The following is a 20794-nucleotide window of genomic DNA, read 5'->3' on the forward strand; positions in this document are numbered from 1 at the left end:
AAGGAAATTAAGGAATATCAAGCGACATTTAACAGGTAAAGCTCCATCTCTCTCGCATCTACGCAGTTAGAAGAATCCTTTGGGAGCTTTAAGGGGAAATATTGACCTCGCCAAGGGCAAAAATATTGGGGTATTGCTAACATTGTGCTTTGAAAAAGCAAATAGTTAACTTTATTGATTTTCAACAAAACATTATGACAAAAGTCCGTTTCATCCTCCCAAGTCTCTTTAGAATGGGTTTTTTGCATAGACTGAATTTGAACAATAAGGTCACTCATGCTTTATTGATTTCTCACTCTGGTATAGAAGTGTCTGTGTGCTGAATTAAATTAACAAACTGATCAATAGTTTAATAAGAAATTAGAATTTCACGCGGCACTAACATGAAACTACATCATAAAAAAAGTTACTTTGTTATGCAAGAATAGAGACAATACGAAATTATGGAAATGGCATAAATATTGAGATTATTACAGAACCAGAAAAATTACTCAAGTGTTATTTTTCGAGCAAGAAAAGAAAATGTTGAGCAAATATATCCATCAATTCATCTACGCAAAATAACACATGGTTTCGTGATGGAATTCTTCAGAATGAAAAAAAGTAATAATAATTAAATAAAAATAAAAATATAATAATTTATTTTTTGCTCCATATACAGAAGAAAATCCATACATTACAATTTCCACTTTCATTGAATCACTTGACTGATAAAATACCATGATTACATTGTTAGTGCAATAGATGTTTTAATGTTGGCGTGTTTTTGCTTCTCACGGTGAAATTCGCGTGTTTTTTTTGGCGCAAAAGTATAGTGTATATGGGGATACTATGGGGATATCATGGGGTTAGTAGGATAAAATTCTCACTCTCACGAGCAAGATTAACACGCACCTGAACAACATTTTTCCTTTCCGTTTCACTGAGCAGTTAAATGATACAAATTGTATTTTCATTTCATGCAATAATTCTAATATTTACCATTCTCCATGGGTGCTCTTTGCTGTTTTGCCATATGAATGAAATTTACTGTGTGTTTAAATAACTGAAGAATTCGCGAGGGGTTGCTCATTGCATTAAATCAGTGCCCTTTTGTCATTTTAAGCTTTTTAAATCGTTCCTAAGTTACTGGTTTAATAAAGTAAAAGAATTTTTAAAATAATTTTATATTCATTTCAAATATAATCATCAGTTTTTGTAAATCTCCCTACATATCATTACTACAATCGTTTATGGTTGTCACCGTTTTGCTAAATTTACTTACTTTCAAATTTCAACTATCCACTATTTTTTCGAATTTCAATATAATGTTTTCGTCTAATTCAGAGATGAGCTCGTAAGAAATCGTGCTTCATCGGAAAAAGCGTTTGAAAATGCACACTGGCACCTCCAAGCAATTGCAACTAAAATGCCTTACGATTTTGTAATACATTTTATTTAAAGTTTAAAAAATATATATTTTCTTGCACTTTAAATGGCAGTGTTGTACTTAAAATTTTTATTGTAATTGCGTAGAATTTATATTTTACATAGAGTACTTACTGTAGAATTTCCTAAATTCGAACGATTTTTTTCAAAATTAACTAAATTTATGTGAAATTAAATTGTACTTTGAATCAAATTCTCATACTTTTTCACAAGACTTAGAGGTAACACACTTCCTTTTCATTTTATACGATTATAATGTATGTAATCATTCAGGAAGAAGCACATAAATATGATTTTCAATCATTCACAACGCAATTTTTTTTAACATAACCCCACAATTGATATTTTGAACTCAAACGTCGTTCGAATTTGAGAGATTCAGATTTGAGAGACTCTACTGTACAGTAGACTCTCTCTCAATCGGGAATATGGGGCAAAATGTCATCCGGTTTAGCGATAGAATTGAGCGTCAAAGTCTTTGTAAATTCCACAAAAAGCGCTTAATTATAAAGAATCACGATAAATTAGGAAGAACTACAGCGAATTTGAGCGAATTAGCTTCATAATTAAACGTGAAAATTGTCAACAAAATTTGACGCCCGATTGAGAAAGAGCCGATTGAGCGAGAGTGTACTATATAACCGAAACTGTTCTAGTTGTTTCTTAACCTCAAACTTGGGATACTTCAAAGTCTAACCATCAAGATTCCTCCTTTTAACAAATTCACATTGACTTTTCTTTTAACTTATCTTCTGGTCTAATCAAGCACGAATAATATAAATTCATCCCTACCTTTCTTGAGCCTAAGTAATGCTAAAACTATCTTATTTAAAGTTTGTAAAGTAGACACAAAGAACGTTTCTAGGAAATCTTTTTGGTACTGATCATCAATTTTTTTTATCTGTATTACAGTGAGTTATGTTACTTTCTTCCGGATTTTTTTATTTCAATGAAGGTTACACAGAAAGTGCTAAAAAGAAAAAAAAATGTAACGTCAAGTGAGATAGAATAACATTGTACAAATCTTATGTAACTGAACTAATGAATTAAATTACGCTAATTCCTTTTTGTCTAAGTCTATCAAGTTGTGGTTTGCATTAAAGTCTACCATGTTATTTTCATTCAAATAATAATAATAATAGTTATGGTGGGAAAATGTTCCATAGAAGAACAAGTCTTTCTCGCAAGCGATGCCTTTGGAACATCCATTTATTGTGATTCCTTTTTCTGATAAAAGGATGGCGTTGTCAGTCCTATACCCTGTGAAATCAAATGCAGTGAAGCTTATTGAATGCAATTCGGAAACTTTTGACGTCAGAAAAATTCCTGATAACCTAAAGAGGATTCGAACTAGAGACACTTACTTTATTGATCGAGTGCTGCCTCTTGAAGTATCGAGTTAAACTGATATTAAATAAAAATCATGTTGTTTTTATTCCTTGCTTGGACATTGAAAATTTGTATCTTCTCCGAAAGATGCGCTCTTATGTCAATAATTAAAATAACACAAACTAATTTGGATATTATTTTTTTTGATTTTTAAAAAATATTTCTTGTTATATTTCGACACCCAAAATTGTTAGTGAAAAAAGGATTTTAACAAAACTTCTAAAATTTTCTATAATATGTCGCTCATTCGATATAAAATGGAATACCTTTAGTCACTAATTCAGTTGGAATGGAACAAAATTCAGAATTTTAACACTCTCTTTGACTACTGAAAACAAACAGAAAAAAAACTAAAGTTGAAATAGGAGAAAGTGCCTATACTATACACGGTTCTAAGCTTCATAATGACTAAATTCTTCCTATTTTTCTGAATAAACGTCGCTCCGCAATATATTTTAAAACAGGATACTTTCGCCTGGTTTTTAAAATATGGGTGCGATGAGTCACATTTATTGAAAAATATAGGAAAAGCTAAAAAATTAATCATTATAAAGCTTGAGACCGTGCAAACATGGACACTTTCCCTTTCTACCAAAAGTATATTCTTAGTTAAAGTTGTTCCCCTGTAACAAACAATGTAAAATTTGACAGTGCAAATGTTTTATTAAGAATAACCTCAAAAAAATCTGATGTGATGAACAGAACCAAATTACAGTGCCCGCTTTGTAATTCGAATGATTGGGAGACAATATGACAGATGTCCGCTTCGTAATCCGGATGGATTTTTTGAATTTGTTCAACGTGTCGAAAATTTAATACAAGATTTTTTTTTTGTAGAATTAGAATAAAACTTTTAAAAAAGATTAAAAAGACATAATTAGAGAAGTCTATTCTATTATACTTCATTTATTAAACAAAAATATCTCAGGACAATTCATTTTCACTGCTGAACATGCATGTATACATAACCTCAAAGGTATTTTAAATGTAACCGTCGAGAACTCGTCCGGAGTACGGCGATCCGGATTAGGGCACTGTATATCTAAAGTACAGTAGACTCTCTATCAATCGGGAATATGGGGCAAAATGTCATCCGGTTTAGCGATAGAATTGAGCGTCAAAGCCTATGTGAATTCCACAAAAAGCGCTCAATTATAAAGAATCACGATAAAATAGGAAGAACTACAGCGAATTTTATCGAATTAGCTTCATAATTAAACGTGAAAATTGTCAACAAAATTTGTCGCCCGATTGAGAAAGAGCCGATTGAGTGAGAGTCTACTGTAATATAGAAATTTTCGTTTTGCACTTTTGTTTATAGTAATACCTTTCATTTCTCTAAGGAAAAGCAAACACCACACATTTTGAATTTAAAAACATTTGTTCTTTTAAAGTAATTGAATAATTCTCGAATTTGCAATCAAAAACAAAATAAATCTCGCTCTAAAACATAAAAAGAACGTCGGAGTCTGTAAGATATAAGAATTAATAAAAAAAATTTAATGAAATTTACACAAGACAAGTTTGAAAAACAGCAAATTGCACAACTTTAATCTAAAATCTGAAAGTGAAACAATAGCGATTTTAATCAAGATTTCACGTAATTTGCAAATAAAAACCTATTTTCCGCAAACATATAATTTTTTAAATAACTGTCCCCCTGCTTAAACCATACAATTATTTTACTTTTAGACTACTTTAGCGTGGAATTTTATTTCTAGGGCACAATTGAGTGGAATGAAGTAAAATTGAATTTCAAAGCAAAGAGCAAAATCTAAGTAATTTGTAAATAAATTGATGGCAATTAATTGAGATGAAAGATAAATTGGCGGGATTAAAAGCATCATGTGAAATCTTAGTGTGATTGCACTGGACAATAAATATCAATTTACAAAATAACACAATGATGAAAATTGCTAAATAAGATACACGCAAAGGGGGATTGAGAATTTGCAAGTATATTTACGGTTCCATTTTGCGGGATGGAACAAAAAAGAAGCGCCAATTGCAAGTAACACAACAAATGGAATACTTCCCCCCTTTGTTTTGATTCATAATTCAACTTCCTGTCTAGTGAAATATTTATTACGAAAAAAACTGAAAGTTGTGACTCATTTTCTCACTCTTCAAATAAAATTTATAAAAAAAACACAACTCTGCTCGTATACAGTTAATCACATAATTATTATTGTTTGATATTGAAGTGAGATTCATCTTGTAATAAAATGTACTGTGGGCTTCTGGGTGGAAGTTTCTCAGAGAAGTACCACTGAGGAAATTTCAAACAAGTATCTCTGTAAATCTTGTATAGGATAAATAAGCGAATCTTGTGCTAAAAATAGGTGAGATTATTGAACGAGAGAAAAAAAAGGCTACTCAATATAAAATATTAATGCCCTCCCACAGAGAGTGTTTTCTTTAAAGTAAATTCTCATTTTGAATCGCTTTCTCTCATAATTCCACTATCAAAAAAAAACAAAAATTATGAAGGTGATAAAAAGCGTCAACATTGAACAATGACTTCAATTGTTGGGATAAAACCTCAACGCAGCACGATGGACTTTAAACGCATATTAAATGCATTATTATTTGTCACACAATTCATCGGTTGAATCATACAACTTTATCTCTAAACACCATCATCCCAGAGACTGGCTCATTCACCAAGGCAGACAATTTAATCTTGCTGGTTGTTTCCTTTCTCAGCTCAAAAACCACAAGAATCGAGCAGAAGGGAGACGAAGCATATTATAAAAGTTGTGATGAAACTAAACTTGATAATAATCCATCTGGCTCTTTTTACTACGGCTTTTGCCGGCAACTCTTGCATATTGCGTGAGGAAATTGAGTGCAAATGATTCCTTGCAATTGTGCGGGTTTCATGTAACGACATACATTTTCCCCTCATATTGTTTAAATTGCACAAAAAAAGGTTTAGACGGTTTATCATTTTGCTAAACATTTCATGAAACTTTTCAATTTGCGTTATTGAACTTGTGTTAGATTTTTGGGTCTAATGAGTTTCTTAATTAATATTCAAGTTCAAGCAAAGTTTCTATAGTGTAGACGTATTTGCCAAAGTTAATACCCGTAGTGCAGGCAAGTCGAAACACTTAATTGTTTGGCAGACTGAAACCTTGCAATATTTAACATTAACTGATAAGTGATAAGTAATCATTGACTAAGAAATTTTCCATTCAGGTCTTCAAGAGATAATGCCTCATATTTGGCTCTTCATACTCTTTAGGTTGACCCTTATTTATTTAACTTTACATTTTTTAATAAGGCTGTTTTTTTTTTGTCAAAAAATTGGAAATTTGGTTTCAGACTTCGCATATATTTTTTCTTCGAGCACTTCATATTTTTCCCATATTCTTTTAATGTATCTAACTTATCTATAATAATATATTTTAATAGTTATTCTTAATTCACACATTTTTTGAAAAAATAGGTTAGATTCATTCATGAATGCATGAAGGTCGGAGCAGTTTCGAGTAGGTAAAGTTTTTTTTAACTTATATGCAAACAAACCATTAAAAATAGGGTAAATGTCCTAATTCAAAACCATATCCAGACTTTAATTTTGACAGAAGATTTAACACATTAAGTTCATATTTTTTCTGAAGAGAATTACATAAATTTGCTCCTTGACTCTTCTAGAATGTTACTGTTTAGTGACAATTCTTTAAATATAATTTGAAAACTTCTTAAATACAAGAAAAATACGCGAGTGTGAAATGCTTCTATTGGAAACATATTAATCCAAATGGAGACAAGGAAAAGTTTCTAATTGGAGACAAACAGTGTAAGTGAAACCGTGACGAAAGGCTTCCAAAACCTTGTTGAGTTGCCCTTAGGTGCAGGATTTGTTTTTATTCCTGGTCTTTTCTTTTTCCCATCTAAAACAATAGAAAAATCTCTCCAGAAAAAATCATATTTCCGGGGTTTCCTGTTGAAGCATTTGCAGACACTTCAGAAAAAACTCTTTTTGTTCACGAAATAGGTAATTATTTCATTTGAAAACTTCACGTACCGTTAACTATAAAGCATTAATTTAACTAAAATTAGCCAGAAATGTGACATTAAATTTTTAAGAAAACGAATAAAGAACAGTCACCTCATTGTGTTTTTCATTGGAAAACATGGTCGATCGATGAAAAATTCGATGGTGAAAAGGTACACTTTTAATTTTTCTGAAAAATTAACAAATTAAATGAATGGATTTTCGCTTTATTTGGAGCAAAATTAACTATATAATGAAACTGTGGTATAGAAAACATATAAATATAATAATTTAGTACTATATTTATCGTGAAAATAGTGATGTTTCCATTTGGAGTAGCGAAAAATTTCCATTTGGAGCAGGTTTTGAATTAGCTTAATTTACCCTACCAGTGAATTTTAATTATGACAGATGACCTAGACCTAGAGTATAAGAGAGTAGAGAAGAGGTACAGAATAACCGGTTAACCAACGCAATTGCTAGTTTAGAAAATAATGCACAAAAATTTGTTTATAGAAATATCCTGTTGTCAGATAGTATTTCCGAAAAATTACTGGTAATAACCAGGTATTCAAAACACAAAATTACTGTCACAAACTGATTAAGATCAAAACAAAGTCGTAGTATTTTCGTCCTTAAAGAGTTAAACTTTTAATTATATATACAAAATAAATACTATAATATAAAATATAATGTCCAATTCGTGGTATCAATTAGTAGGAGTTTTAATTGCAATAAACTTGAAAATCACAACCTCAAATCTGATGCCATTTTTAACCTAAACAAGCTTCATAATAATTTTATATTATTTTTAATTTTTATAAGATATGTTTTTTTTTACTTTAATTTTAGGTTATGTCATACCTAACCTAAAAAATCAAGACTTCAAACACAACAGAATTTTCTAATTTACATTTTAAAGGAATTTGTGATCAAAAATTTAATTACGAAATACTGAAATAATTTTCTTTAAATTTTAAATAAGATAAATTTAATTTTCAAAATCACAAGAGATCATAGAAATGCTTTGAAATGTTTCATAAATTCTGAGAAAAGACTGCGAATTTTTGAAATCCCTAATTTCAAAAAACTTTATTATTATATGAAAATTTCTAACCTTAAAAATGAACGAATTTGATGTAACGTTATGCACACAATGTGAGGTTATGTTTCTCCAAATTGCAGTAGAGGATAGGATATTCTGATATAATGCGTCACTTATCATAAGACATTTATGACACAATTGAAATTCTATGTTAATGTGTTTCCGCTATTCCCAAAAGAAAAATGACAAAAAATGTAAATATAAACTTTTCCTGAAATGAATGAAATTATTAAATGTGTACATGCAAATATTCACCTGAATATGAAATCTCTACGTGTTCCCTCAATAATAATTAAATATGAGCCATAAGGTGTCTCAATGCTGTGGTCAGAATTGTGACTCATATACACCTGCTTTTTATTGTGCTAAAGCTTTATATTGAATTGCAAACAAGCACGACAAAAAAATCGCTCCCTATTTAAATTCAACTCCACATACGAAGGAAGATTGTCACGATCTCATGTAAAACTAAACTATTAAATCTCCCCATTTTCAATTGATAGCAATTATTTAGGTTAATGGCATATTGTGGCGCTCTAACTTCGGTTCACTTGAATTTCCCGCATTTTATGATGAATTTCTCAATGTTAGATTTACGGTGCTTAGCAGTGGAGAAGTGAATGGTCGTACTTTTTGAGAAGTTGATGATTTGGAGAAAAAAATACCATGTGCTTCTGCGAGAAAGCTCTCTTTCATCTCTGCAGGTGAAAGATATAAATTGCACTAACTATTTCGGTGCCTCTTTAATGCGGCTGAAGTATATATAAGTCGTAAAAATCTTTAAAAGGATGCCTCCAATTGCCCATGAAAAACATATAAATTTCCGAGAATAGTTCAATGTACACCATTATTCGGTATTTTTTCGAGAAATAATACAAATATTGCATTTATTACTGCATTACTTGATGGGAGAACCAAAGAGAGAGCAATATAATCGTTTCATATAGGAGTTATACTTTATAAATATTTTAAACGACACTCTATGTGACCATGTGGTATGTCAATGAACCACAAATTGATAGTTTTAGCTGCAATTTCAGAATGTATTTCCAATTTCATTGTTTGTATAGTGTGAATAGTTCAAAAGAAGTTATTTCCCATAATGCACTATTTTCTTGGACAACGCATTAAAAGTGAAAATGTCTTTCCGAGAAAATTGGAATTTAAAGTACTGTCTGAAATAGTGGGCAATTTTACGATACGTTTTATGTTGCTGATGTATATTTGATAAGAAAAAAAAATTAATTTTCTTTATTGGAAAGTTAATTTGAAAAATGTCCATGATCAATTGATATGATGGACTCGTGTGGGCTTTGTCTTTGTGTGTTTTTCCCAATCTTGGGGAGACCACATGCCATGGCAGAGAGATTATTAAATTAGAGCAAAGTGTGAGGATGAATAAACCAGAAATAGATTTAGAAGATCTCTTGAGGTGCATTTTGAAGAACCATCATCTCCTTATTTAACTTCTTTTGCGTACAGTGAACATAAATCCCATGAAAGTGAATTTTTGCAAATGAAATTTCTTGTGTTTTCTGTACATTCTTGCACAATTTTTGTTGTTACATAAATGCAGACCTTAGAAAGCAATTTTTTTATTGTCCAAATATTTTGCAACTACGGCTGTTGCCCTCTTGAATAAGAATTTAGAAAAAAAACCTTCAGAAATCATAGGTTTGTAAAAGAAATTGTGTTGAACAGTATTAACATGTTTGGGCCATTTGAGCTTATAAAGGCAGTGTATTTTTGTTAAATAATTATTAAAAAATAAACAATTAGTAAACCTCTTGATAAGGAACTACAAAGAATTAATTCTTAAGTTGAAGAACGTGAAATTTATTGATTTAAATTGGTGATACGAAACTATACTTTTAGGGTATACCGGTTGACTGAAAAGATGAAAAAGATAAAAAAACAGTATAATTCTAAAAACAATTTAATTCTTAACTTCAATGTAAATTCTATTTCAAATAATTGAATTTTCAATTGAAATTGAACAATTTTGTTGTACAGTAGAGTCTCGCTATAGGCCATATTTGGTTCCAGATTTGACACTTGGGTCGCACTATACAGTAGACTCTCTCTCAATCGGGAATATGGGGCAAAATGTCATCCGGTTAAGCGATAGAATTGAACGTCAAAGCCTTTGTAAATTCCACAAAAACGCTCAATTATAAAGAATCACGATAAAATAGGAAGAACTGCAGCGAATTTGAGCGAATTAGTTTCATAATTAAACGTGAAAATTGTCAACAAAATTTGTCGCCCGATTGAGAAAGAGCCGATTGAGCGAGAGTCTACTGTAGTCCATGTCATTATTTAAAATTATCAACGACTTTTAGTATTGAAATTGCTCCACGGCTTCCACTTTCTTTTGCGATTGTGGTACTTGTCCTCGCTCTCTTCATTATGGATCACAATTATCACAACTACTCAACAAAGTTTGCCAAAAATATTAAAATAATTATGTCAACATTGCATGTCGCGTACTGAAAAACATAACCTAACTTAAAATCAGTGTTTTCAAATCAACGGTCGATAAATTGTGGACTATAGAGCGATGGCCTATAGCGGGGTTCTACTGTATTATCCGGAAGATTTTCGTCTTCTAAATTGATTTTGACATGGCAATACTTTTCCTGGAGTAATTTATTTTTGCAAAATCCAACTTTGTATAAATTTATTAGATATAGTAAGAATTATTTAACGAATTGTAAAATTTTTTCTTCAAAAACCTTATCATGCAGTATTCAATATGAATTTCCTTTTGTTCTCTAAAACTTTTCTTACAAAATACTGCACTAAAAAAAATTTTTGAACTACGATTATCAAAAGAAAGAATTTCCTAGCCTAAAGCGCCGGATAGATATGCAACTTAACATTGATTAACATAGAGTCTTACTAAACAATATACTAAATAAACAATTATTCTTTCGTTTATGTGCAAAGGAAACTTATCATTTAACTCCTTTTGGGGTATTTTGAGAATTTTTATGTCTTATATTTTGGTCGCATTCAACTTGTTTTAGTGTAGTTTGCTAAAAATCAGACAGCACTGAAAGTCGGACATACTAAAAGTTGGACTTTGAAAGCGGCTTTAGCACACAGATACAGTAGACTCTCGCAAATTCGGCTCTTTTAAGATCGGGCTACTTTTTAATTCGGTCAACGGTTACATTTGAAAAAAGTTTGTTGTAATTTTTTAAGTTTGATTATGATTATCAAATGAATCAAATATGCTCAAATTTGGCATGGTTTGTCTTAGTTTTGATGTGATTTTGCATTATTGAGGGATTTTCATGCAATTTACGTTATATATGAGGGTGTAAACTCAATATCTATATGCACATGAATAAAAAATCGTTGGATTTCAAAAAGTTTGTCGCCCGAATTTCTGTCTAATTCGGCTGACATTTCGGTCCCATATGCCCGAATTTGAGAGAGTCTACTGTACATTCAAAATTGAGCAGTTTCTTAAAGTATCTGCTTTTTTTAATTTTACCCCCACGTCTATTTGCCCCGGATAGGATAAAATTTGGAACTTCGAATAATATAGAATTTCGGACAAAACAATTTAGAAGTTCGCACTAATGTTGATAATTTAGTAATAATTTAGCAATTATGTAAGACTACCGTGAAGATTGTTTTATTGATTTTTTTATTAAGTCTTGTCTTTTATTAAGTTTTTTTTTTTTAATAATTCTTGTTGAAGTTGTTCGAAGTTGCAACCTCAATTTGGTTTGTCCGACATTATACGTTGTCCGAAATTAAATTTTTACCCTTCTGAAACTCAAACAAAAAATTAAGAAATCAACAAAACAAACCTTCTTTCTACAATTTCCTGCAAAAATTGTTCTCAGTGTAAATTTTGGGTCTTATCTAAGTTATAGAACACACCCTCGAATTTCCGTTTTTAAAGAAAGTATATGGAAAGTGTTTCCTGTCTTTTACAATGCTTTGATAAAAATACAATGAACTATTATCTCTTATAGCATACTTAAAATGGTTTAAAATAACAATCTTCCTTGCAAGTTTTTTTTTTAATTCTTTCTGTAAATGTAAACAATGAGTTTCGATACCAATAACCGTTTAGTTTAGTGTATTAAATAATGTTGCACAACAACACGTGTTAATATGTTATGATAAAAAAATTCATTGTCATTGGAGAAATGGGCAATAAATTGCGTCTTTAGATGAATGATGAGAAATATGGACACATAGCAAGTGTCTTCTGGCCTAGACAGGTGCAAGATTGGCCGGAGGAGAAAAGACAGAGTCAAACACCGAAACAGACACGCGTTTCTTCGACTTTAACAACATGTCACTGATGAATTTATGATCCAAAATATGATGGGTAGACTGAAAGAAATCACACGACTTTTGATGAGACACAATCATTTCCGTGAACCACAGGAAGTGCCATCCACTGTGTGATTAATTCAACTAACAAACGATGATGAGCAAATGAAAGTAATATCATTTCTTTTTCCTTTCATCAAATTACCGCTATAATTGCTCATATGATTTTTCTCAGTAAAAATCTATATGGATGTTAAGAAATATCTTACTCATATGGGCAGAAAGATGATAAGAAATTTTTCCTGTTAAACGCTATATCAATAGCCAAGCCTAATGGTTTATTGGTCTCTATTGAGTTATTCACCTTATTCACCGCGAATTGTTAATTATTTCTAGTGACTTATTGGATTAGTCGGATTAGTAATGGACATTTGTCACTTTTGTCGATGAAGTTCATGGTTAATTTTGCAAATTAAACACCAATTCTTTTTATGTGACTCGACAAGAGGTAAAACCAATTGGTGATTGTGAAGAGGAAATTTCACGATGTAATCAAAACGCATTATTCAACCGGCTCTGCAAGAAACTCAATGCAGAATGCGTCTCTCGTTGATGAATTCAGTGAAAGTTTATTCAGCTCCATATAAATTAAGTGCGATAGTGTAAGAGGTATTGAAAATTTGTGTCACATTTTACCATTTTAATCATTTTTGCATATTTTGCACAGAAAGCCCCCAACACTTATCAATCAAGGCTTTGGCATTGTAAAGTTTACCGTGAAAATAAAAATGTTTCAAGGGTTTAAGGAAATTTAATTTATTATGTTCTGGAGTTTTATTTATTAAAGTTAATAGAACAAGGAAAGGTGTTTCTTACTCTACTAAATTCTGCGATTTAAATGATTAAAAAATTTATATTATTTTTATTATCAAAATTTCGAAAAAACACTTTAATATTAAGCATTATTCACAAATACAAAAAATTTGCTCTTCCAAAATATTTTATATATATCACGCACTCTGATTGGCTAGCGCTTAAAATTTTTTTTTAATGGTTAAACGCTTTTAAACTTTGGTGCTATAATAAATGTTTATTACAAAAATTGCATATTATTTATGGACTGTGTCATAATGTCGTGATGCAGTTGAGAAAGTAGAAGTCTGGAAAGGTTTATTTTGCTTGGGAAATATATCAGTTTATTCGAAACAGAACCATTTTTTTGGCGTGAACATTGTCAACGGTAAACACAAGAACAGTCCTCTGGGTGGCATTGTAGATAATGCAGTTTTTACCTTGCCACAAGGGATAATTCATAACCTCATAAGCAGAATGGATCGATTTCCCGGTTCCCCGAAATAATAGGGGAGACTGGGGCAAAAATTCACAAAACGGATAATTTATTTTTTTACAAGCTACTCGAGCGCTTCAAAATTTTCTAATTAGCACAGTTTTATAGAAAATTTACCGCTCTACAACTCTGTGAAAGTAATTTTCCTTTATTTTGTAAGGAAATACGTTTATCGAGCCAATTTCTAAAAGGTAATTTTGTGACTATTCTCAAAAATGCTGGGGCAAATAGTACCAGACATTGGGTATTTATCATATTTTGATTCGCTTCATTATGGGCTTCCGTAAATTTGAAAAAATACCTAGAGGACATATTTTCATAAAAAATTATTCATCTACACCTTTGTTAAACACTGTTTTCTCTGCGAGAAAAGTGAGAAAACGAGATAAGCGCTTTTCTAGCTATTTTAGAAAAAAAAAACACACAAAAGACTGCAAATCGTTTGACCAATGCAAACAACAAACGGCGAGACATGATAATGACGTTTCTTTTCGCAGTGAGACATCAGAAATTGCTTCGCTTTTTTGTTACTTTTTGCTCTATACCTTTTGTTACTTTTTACCCCAAGTGGCCATTTTTAATAAAAGGATCTCTGGAGAAAAGAACTTTTGTGAAATTCTAAAATAGATAGCGGATTCGTATTCAAAAAATCTAAATTATTTAGCAAATATTCACCAGCGCATCAATTTTGGAAAATAAGTAGGTAATAATTGTTATCTTCTGCAAGGAAAATATTTCAAAAATAGGGCTAAAAATTTCGATATTTTTTATTTTCCGAATTCCTTGTTCGAATTCTAAGAAACTTACGACATTTAAGAAGGTCTATGAAGGCTATCTATAAAAAAAAATTGAGCCGCTATCTTTTTTACCTTGAAGGATATTGAATTTTGAATTTTTCGATTTGTGACTTTTAGCCCCATTCTCCCCTACTTGCTGTATTAATATGATTTGATGTCACTAACAATTTTATATATTTTTCAAAATCCAATTTAGGTAAAAATTGAAGGTTTCTGTGTGCTATCGTTCAGATCTTCATAAAGCATGACCTCATTCAGACTCTAAAGATATTTGGTGAAATTAAAAGTCGCACTAAAAACGGTACATTTAAACGAAACTTATCAAAATAACCCTTCAATTAAGGGATAAATATTTAGGAATTAAATTTTTAAATTGTTAAAGACCAATTACAAAAATTTTTGTTTTCAACGATGACAATAACTTTAACTCAGAATTGTAAGTCTTTAATTTTGGCACTATATTTGCAAATATTTAGACGTTATTATTTATCTCAGATTTGAGAGGTTATTTTTAAAAAAAAATTGAATAAGTATATTTTATAAAATAACAAGAATATTTCTTGCTGTGTTTTGTAATTTGATCAAAACCTTTTACTGCAGTACTCGAACTCAAACTTAAAGAAAGAACAGTATAATCCGTTTTTTCGAATGTGTCACCGCTCTGGTGCTTAAACGGTATAAGAGATACCAACTTCCAGTGTTCTTCGGTGACCCCCTAAAAAAGCATTATCTCCTGATGTTTTTTCTTCTTTTTTTGTTTCACCTCTCTTCAGTCCCTCCAAAATCATGTTTTTTTGTTTAGTTCCAAAACGGCTCCTAAAATTTCTATGACCGAATACCAATGACCGAAAAAAATTTCGACATTGAATTTTCGAGGACCAATTTTTAATCGATTTACAGTAGACTCTCGCTAATTCGGCTCTTTTAAGATCGGGCTACTTTTTAATTCGGGCGGCCGTTAAATTCGAAAAACATTTGTTGACATTTTTCAAGTTTCATTATGATTATCGAATGAAGCAAATATCCTTAAATTTGCCATGGTTTGTTTTAGTTATGATGTTATTTTGCATTTTTAAAAGGTCTTGAAATTCACAATAAATATGAGTATGTGAAATTAATTTGAGTTATGCAGATAAACAAAAAATCGTTGCATTTCAAAACAGTTTGATGTCCGAATTTCTCTCTAATTCGGGTGACATTTTGGTCCCAAATGCCTGAATTTGAGAGAGTCTACTGTACTTAAATTTGGATTTTTTCGAAAGGTCTTGAAATTTCCAATCAGGCTGTATTGGCTTCAATCGGTAAAGTACTGATATGGTTTATCTTTTACACTATTGAAACCTTCCTGGTTTTCTCGTAATTTGTAATTATGGAATTAGTACAAAAAAATTTAAAACTTATAGAGAAACTTTATCTTTGCAAAATCAAAGATTAAAAGAAAGTAAAAGGAAAAATAATGTAATTTCATTTACTTTCTTAATTATTAAAAATACATTTTTTTTTACAAAATTATCTTCATAAAACATTACAGAGTTTGCCGAATAACTACATAAGGAAGTTACGTAATCAATTAATTCATAAACACAAAAATTAAAAAATATGAAATATTACCACGGAAAATGATAAAAAAGCGACATCTAAAGATATGCGCTTCAAAGAAAATTGTTTGCTCAGGCATTTGGCAAAGTCAAGAGTATTCATTGTTATGTTATTTCTTATAAATCATATTCCAAGTGAGAGGTTCACCTCTTGTTATGGCGCTTATTATGTATGTTCACGGAGTAGTTCATTTAATTATTTTCATGTCATCTCTTGTAAATTTTTGAATGCCTTCATCCAGCAACTCGGAAGAAAGAAAATTTTAATTTCCAAATTAAATGTGATGTCTTTCACTTTCAATTTTCTGCAGATACGATGTCGGTCACGATGGGTATTTGGATTTGGCTGAGCTGAAGATAATGATGGAGAAATTGGGTGCCCCACAGACTCATCTGTCCCTCAAGAAGATGATCTCTGAGGTGGATGAGGATAAAGATGGCAAAATATCTTTCCGTGAGTTCCTCCTCATTTACAGGTGAGTTGTTCAATTAGCAATTCAACGCGAAAAACGAAGAGAAAGACTAAAACGAATTTTTTTCACTTGGTGCAAAACAGAAAGGCCAAGGCCGGAGAATTGACATCGGAATCTGGCTTGGAGCAATTGGCACGTTTGACAGAGATTAACGTAGATGAAGTTGGAGTCAATGGGGCAAAGAACTTCTTCGAGGCGAAAATTGAGGAGCAACTCAGGACAAATAAATTTCACGATGAAATAAGGTATGAAATTTTTTCCTTTATATCCTATACTTCAGGCGATAAACTAATTGAAACATTTGCAGGCAAGAACAGGAAGAAAAGAAACGTGCTGAACAGGAGAAAATTCTCAGACGAGCACAATTTCAGCAAAAAGCAGCAATTTTTAATAATTGAGTTTTTTAGCCGTTTGTTGTTGTGTATTTTACCATGAGAATTGCGATGCCATTGAGTTTTGTTTTAGATAGATATTTCTGTGAAATTTTTCATTATCACCAAGACGGAAAAAATGCTCAGTTACCAAAAAAAAATTTAAACAAATGTTTTGTCCACTCAATTGAACATTTTAACTGATAAGACATTTCGACTGCAAATTTTTCTTTCCGACTTCTCTCTATTAAGATCCCAAGTGCGTATATTTTTCCCAATGTAATTTTTAACACTAGATTGTAAATACTTCATGTGTCAGCTTTTAGAATTCTGTGTACTCTTGATGTACAGTTTTATGTGTAAATAATAAAAAAAGAAAACAGCAATATTTTGAGAATCAAATCGACTTTTTTTGACTATAGATATTTCATCGACTGAAGAATCAGCAGAACAGGTAATTAAAAATTTGTAATTTACAGCGAAAAGAGTCAGCAGCCAGCACAAGAGTTATAAAGCGAAGTGATTCAAAGAACTCTTATATGACTCACAATGGAGCTTCACGACAGTGTTTATTTTCACAATCAATTATATTTTTATGTTCGCAATCGCCTACATATTAAATAATAAACACTCCATAAACTACCAAAGATTCATGATCAATTCACAGAAGCAGATAATAAACTAACCCACTATAAATATTTTTATTTATTGCATTCTAATACATTTATATAAATTTCATAATAAATTACATTGCACTGATTTGAGTGTAACCATTTCTGTAAAGATAACGATTATGACTTAATTTGAATACTAAAACCTACTGGTAATTGCTTTTAAAAGGATATTTTATTAAAAGAAGAAGGAATTCAATGTTCATGTAAGTAATATTATATTTAATAAGATTTAACTGGATTTAAGAATCTTTTCTAACCTTAGTTAAATACAAAAATAATTAAATGATATTAAATGATTCTAGTGATTTTAAGATCTATTCGATCTCTTAGGTTTTTCTATTATCATTGAGCATATTAAATAGGCTTTAATTCTATTAAAAGTTTTTACATTTGAGCTTTAAACATTGGTTATCAAAATGGCTAATAATTTCTTAATTTTCAATTTTTCAAGAATATTTCATTATAAATATGCATCAGTACTAATCAAATCATAACTTATCAAATTTCATTTTTACGGTCTTTTCCGCATTTCGAAGGAATTCATCTTTCATCTCGTTAATTTTTGTTTAACGTTTACCAGGGTAGATATCCCAACGATTCTACTATACTACCATATTTTTTGGTATTTTTTTAATATTACGATTTTTAAATTATGAAATATAATATTATAGTATTTAATAAATCTTAAATATCGTAATACTGAAAAATACCATATTATTCAAGGTATCAAATGAGGTAGTGACATCAGTCTGAATAGCTACCATATAAGGACTGCCTATATGGGTTTACTTAAGGACTTCTAACGCATTTTGGGAACAATTTAATTTTTTTGCCGAGAATATTGACGTTTCCACCTACAGCACTGTATGCAATTTCCTTAAAAAAAGCTATTTTTGACTAAAATTGGTCCTACTGTGTAGAGGACTTAAACACTTAAAGGAGGTCACTTTGACCAAAAAACAACATATTTTCTGTTCAGAGAATAACAAAAAATGTATTTAATTCTAGTCCTTAAGCATATATATAAAACATGAAAATATTTTCTGAAATTTTTATTTAAAAATCTAAATTTTTTTTGAAAACTTATTTCACGGGTGACAAGATCATAGGTTCATAGATTCAAAGGTTCATCTGAAGTTAAAAAAAAACAAATATTTCCTATTAAGAAGAGTTAAACTCGTACTTAACCCTTTAAGGACGATTGGGTCACCGGTGACCCAAAGATGAAATTTTTCCTACGATCTTCTAAAATCTAAAGTTATGCTTTGCTCTAAAAAGTAGGAAAAAGTGATTTTTTCTGACCCCCGATTTTTGACCTTCTCGTCTTTAACCCTTTAACTCTTTCGTCTCTTTTGGGACTGTAGTACCCAAAGAAGCATATGAATATTCTATGAAAAACAATGTTTTTTAATTATTCAGAACTGATAAAAATCCGATTCTTGTGCATGATTACAAACTGTAAGAATGTCCAAGTGTAAGATATTTTTTGTGAGACCTCAATTAATTCCTGAGCTTAGATATTTTTGATTAAAAATTGTGAAATTGGCTTGCAGCATATGCTGCGGTCCGGAAAGAGTTAAACACGATTGGAACACCGGTGTCCCATAAAGAAAATAATTTTTCCTGACTACCTAAAGTTATTTTTTTCTTGTCTGTACATAATTGTAAAGTAGAAGGTTGAAGGAATCTAGAATATTTTTTGCAAGTCTCTAGCTATTTGCTATGTAGTAAATTTTTAAGCTAAAAAATGGCGAATTTTTAAATTCTCAAATTTATAATTGATTTTATTTATTTTTTATACTTCCAATTTTTTTTATGCAAAACCCTTTTGGCAATAAAAACTGCAATATTCATACGTAATACTTTTCACTAAAGCGAAAAATATTATTCATTGGTATTGTCAGAAAAATTTTACTTAAATTTTTGGGCTATTGTTGTTCCTATCGTTCATAGAAGCACAAAATACACCGAATCAGACTCTGTTGGACTTTCCAAGGTTAGATGTAAGACTTATCATTGATTATGTTTCCTAGTTTAATTTTTATTATTGATTTTCAGTCCGTAAAAAGTGTCTCGTCGTTAAAGGGTTAAAGGGTTAGATGAAGTATTATTTTTTGTTTTTTTCATTACAACTTTTATTTAACAAGATGAAACGTATAGTGTAAACGAAAATTATGATTTTTTCGCTTAAAATTTTTCCAAAAATCCAATTTCCGTCTTTCTAAAGATCCTTCGTTCAATACAAGTTATCTAAACCGAAAATATTTAATTGTTCACTTTCGATGAATCTATACTTGGACTGATCTTGTCTATCGAAAAATTAAGGTTTTGTTTTCAAAAAAGGTCTACGAAAATCGTGTTTTAAAAGTTTTAGATGAAAATTTCAGAAAAAAAATATTTTAAATGTCGATTTAATTGAGCTTGAAATTTCTAAATGTTTTATTACACTGAAAAAAAAATACAGTAAATGTCAAAAGTTTGTTCCCTACTGTATGTTCGAGAAACCAAGTGGAAAAAATTATTGAAAAGAATTATATTTTATTCTTTTGCTAATGAAAGGTCTGAAATTGTATTTCATGTAAAAATAATTGTTTTCCAAAACTTGATTGAGTCAAAAGTTTGTTGCCTCATTTGAAAAAAAGTTACTTAAAATGGTCAAACACGTGCAACTAACATCATATCACACTTTGAAGTTATGTCGTTCGATTGGAAAATGGTGGATTTCCACAATTCTAAAGGATAATATAATTAATTCTAAAGTGGACAATATAATTAATATAAAAGTGATGATAAATAATAAGAAATTTATTGTGTTTTTTTTATTAGGGGAGACTGGGGTAAAAAGTCACTAATTGAAAATTTGAAAATTCAATATCTTCCAAGATAAAAGAGATAGCGGCTTGAAATTTTTTTCATATGTGGCCTCCATAGACCTTCTTCAAAGTCGTAAGTTTCTTGGAATTCTAACAAGGTATTCAGAAAATAAAAAAAAATATTGAAATTCTTAGCCCTATTTTTGAAATGTTTTCCTTGCAACACATATCAATTTTTACCTATTTATTTTCCAAAATTGATGCACTCACTGGTAAGTATTTTCTAAATGATTTGGATTCTTTGAATACGAAACCACTATCTATTTTAGAATTTTATATAGATTTTTTTCTCCAGAAATCCTTTTATTAAAAATGACCACTTGGGGTAAAAAGTAACAAAAGGTATGCAGCAAAAAATTAAGACCGAATCAATTTCTGACGTCTCACAGCGGGAAGAAACGTCATTTTCGCATCTCGCCGCTTTTTGTTTTCATTG

The 20794-nt window shown here is 30.5% G+C and overlaps 1 protein-coding gene across 1 annotated transcript in view; it reads left to right on the forward strand.

Moving 5' to 3' along the window:
- Positions 1–17213, forward strand: part of LOC129806753 (EF-hand domain-containing protein D2 homolog) — a 24028-nt gene extending 6815 nt beyond the window's left edge. The window contains exons 2-5 of the mRNA XM_055855525.1: positions 4–35; positions 16279–16443; positions 16524–16685; positions 16748–17213. Coding sequence (XP_055711500.1) covers positions 4–35; positions 16279–16443; positions 16524–16685; positions 16748–16838 — 450 coding nt within the window. The 3' untranslated portion in view covers positions 16839–17213. The remainder of the gene's footprint in view (positions 1–3; positions 36–16278; positions 16444–16523; positions 16686–16747) is intronic.
- Positions 17214–20794: the final 3581 nt, after the last annotated feature.

This window comes from Phlebotomus papatasi, chromosome 3 (assembly GCF_024763615.1).
Source record: "Phlebotomus papatasi isolate M1 chromosome 3, Ppap_2.1, whole genome shotgun sequence".
NCBI classification, from domain to species: domain Eukaryota; kingdom Metazoa; phylum Arthropoda; class Insecta; order Diptera; family Psychodidae; genus Phlebotomus; species Phlebotomus papatasi.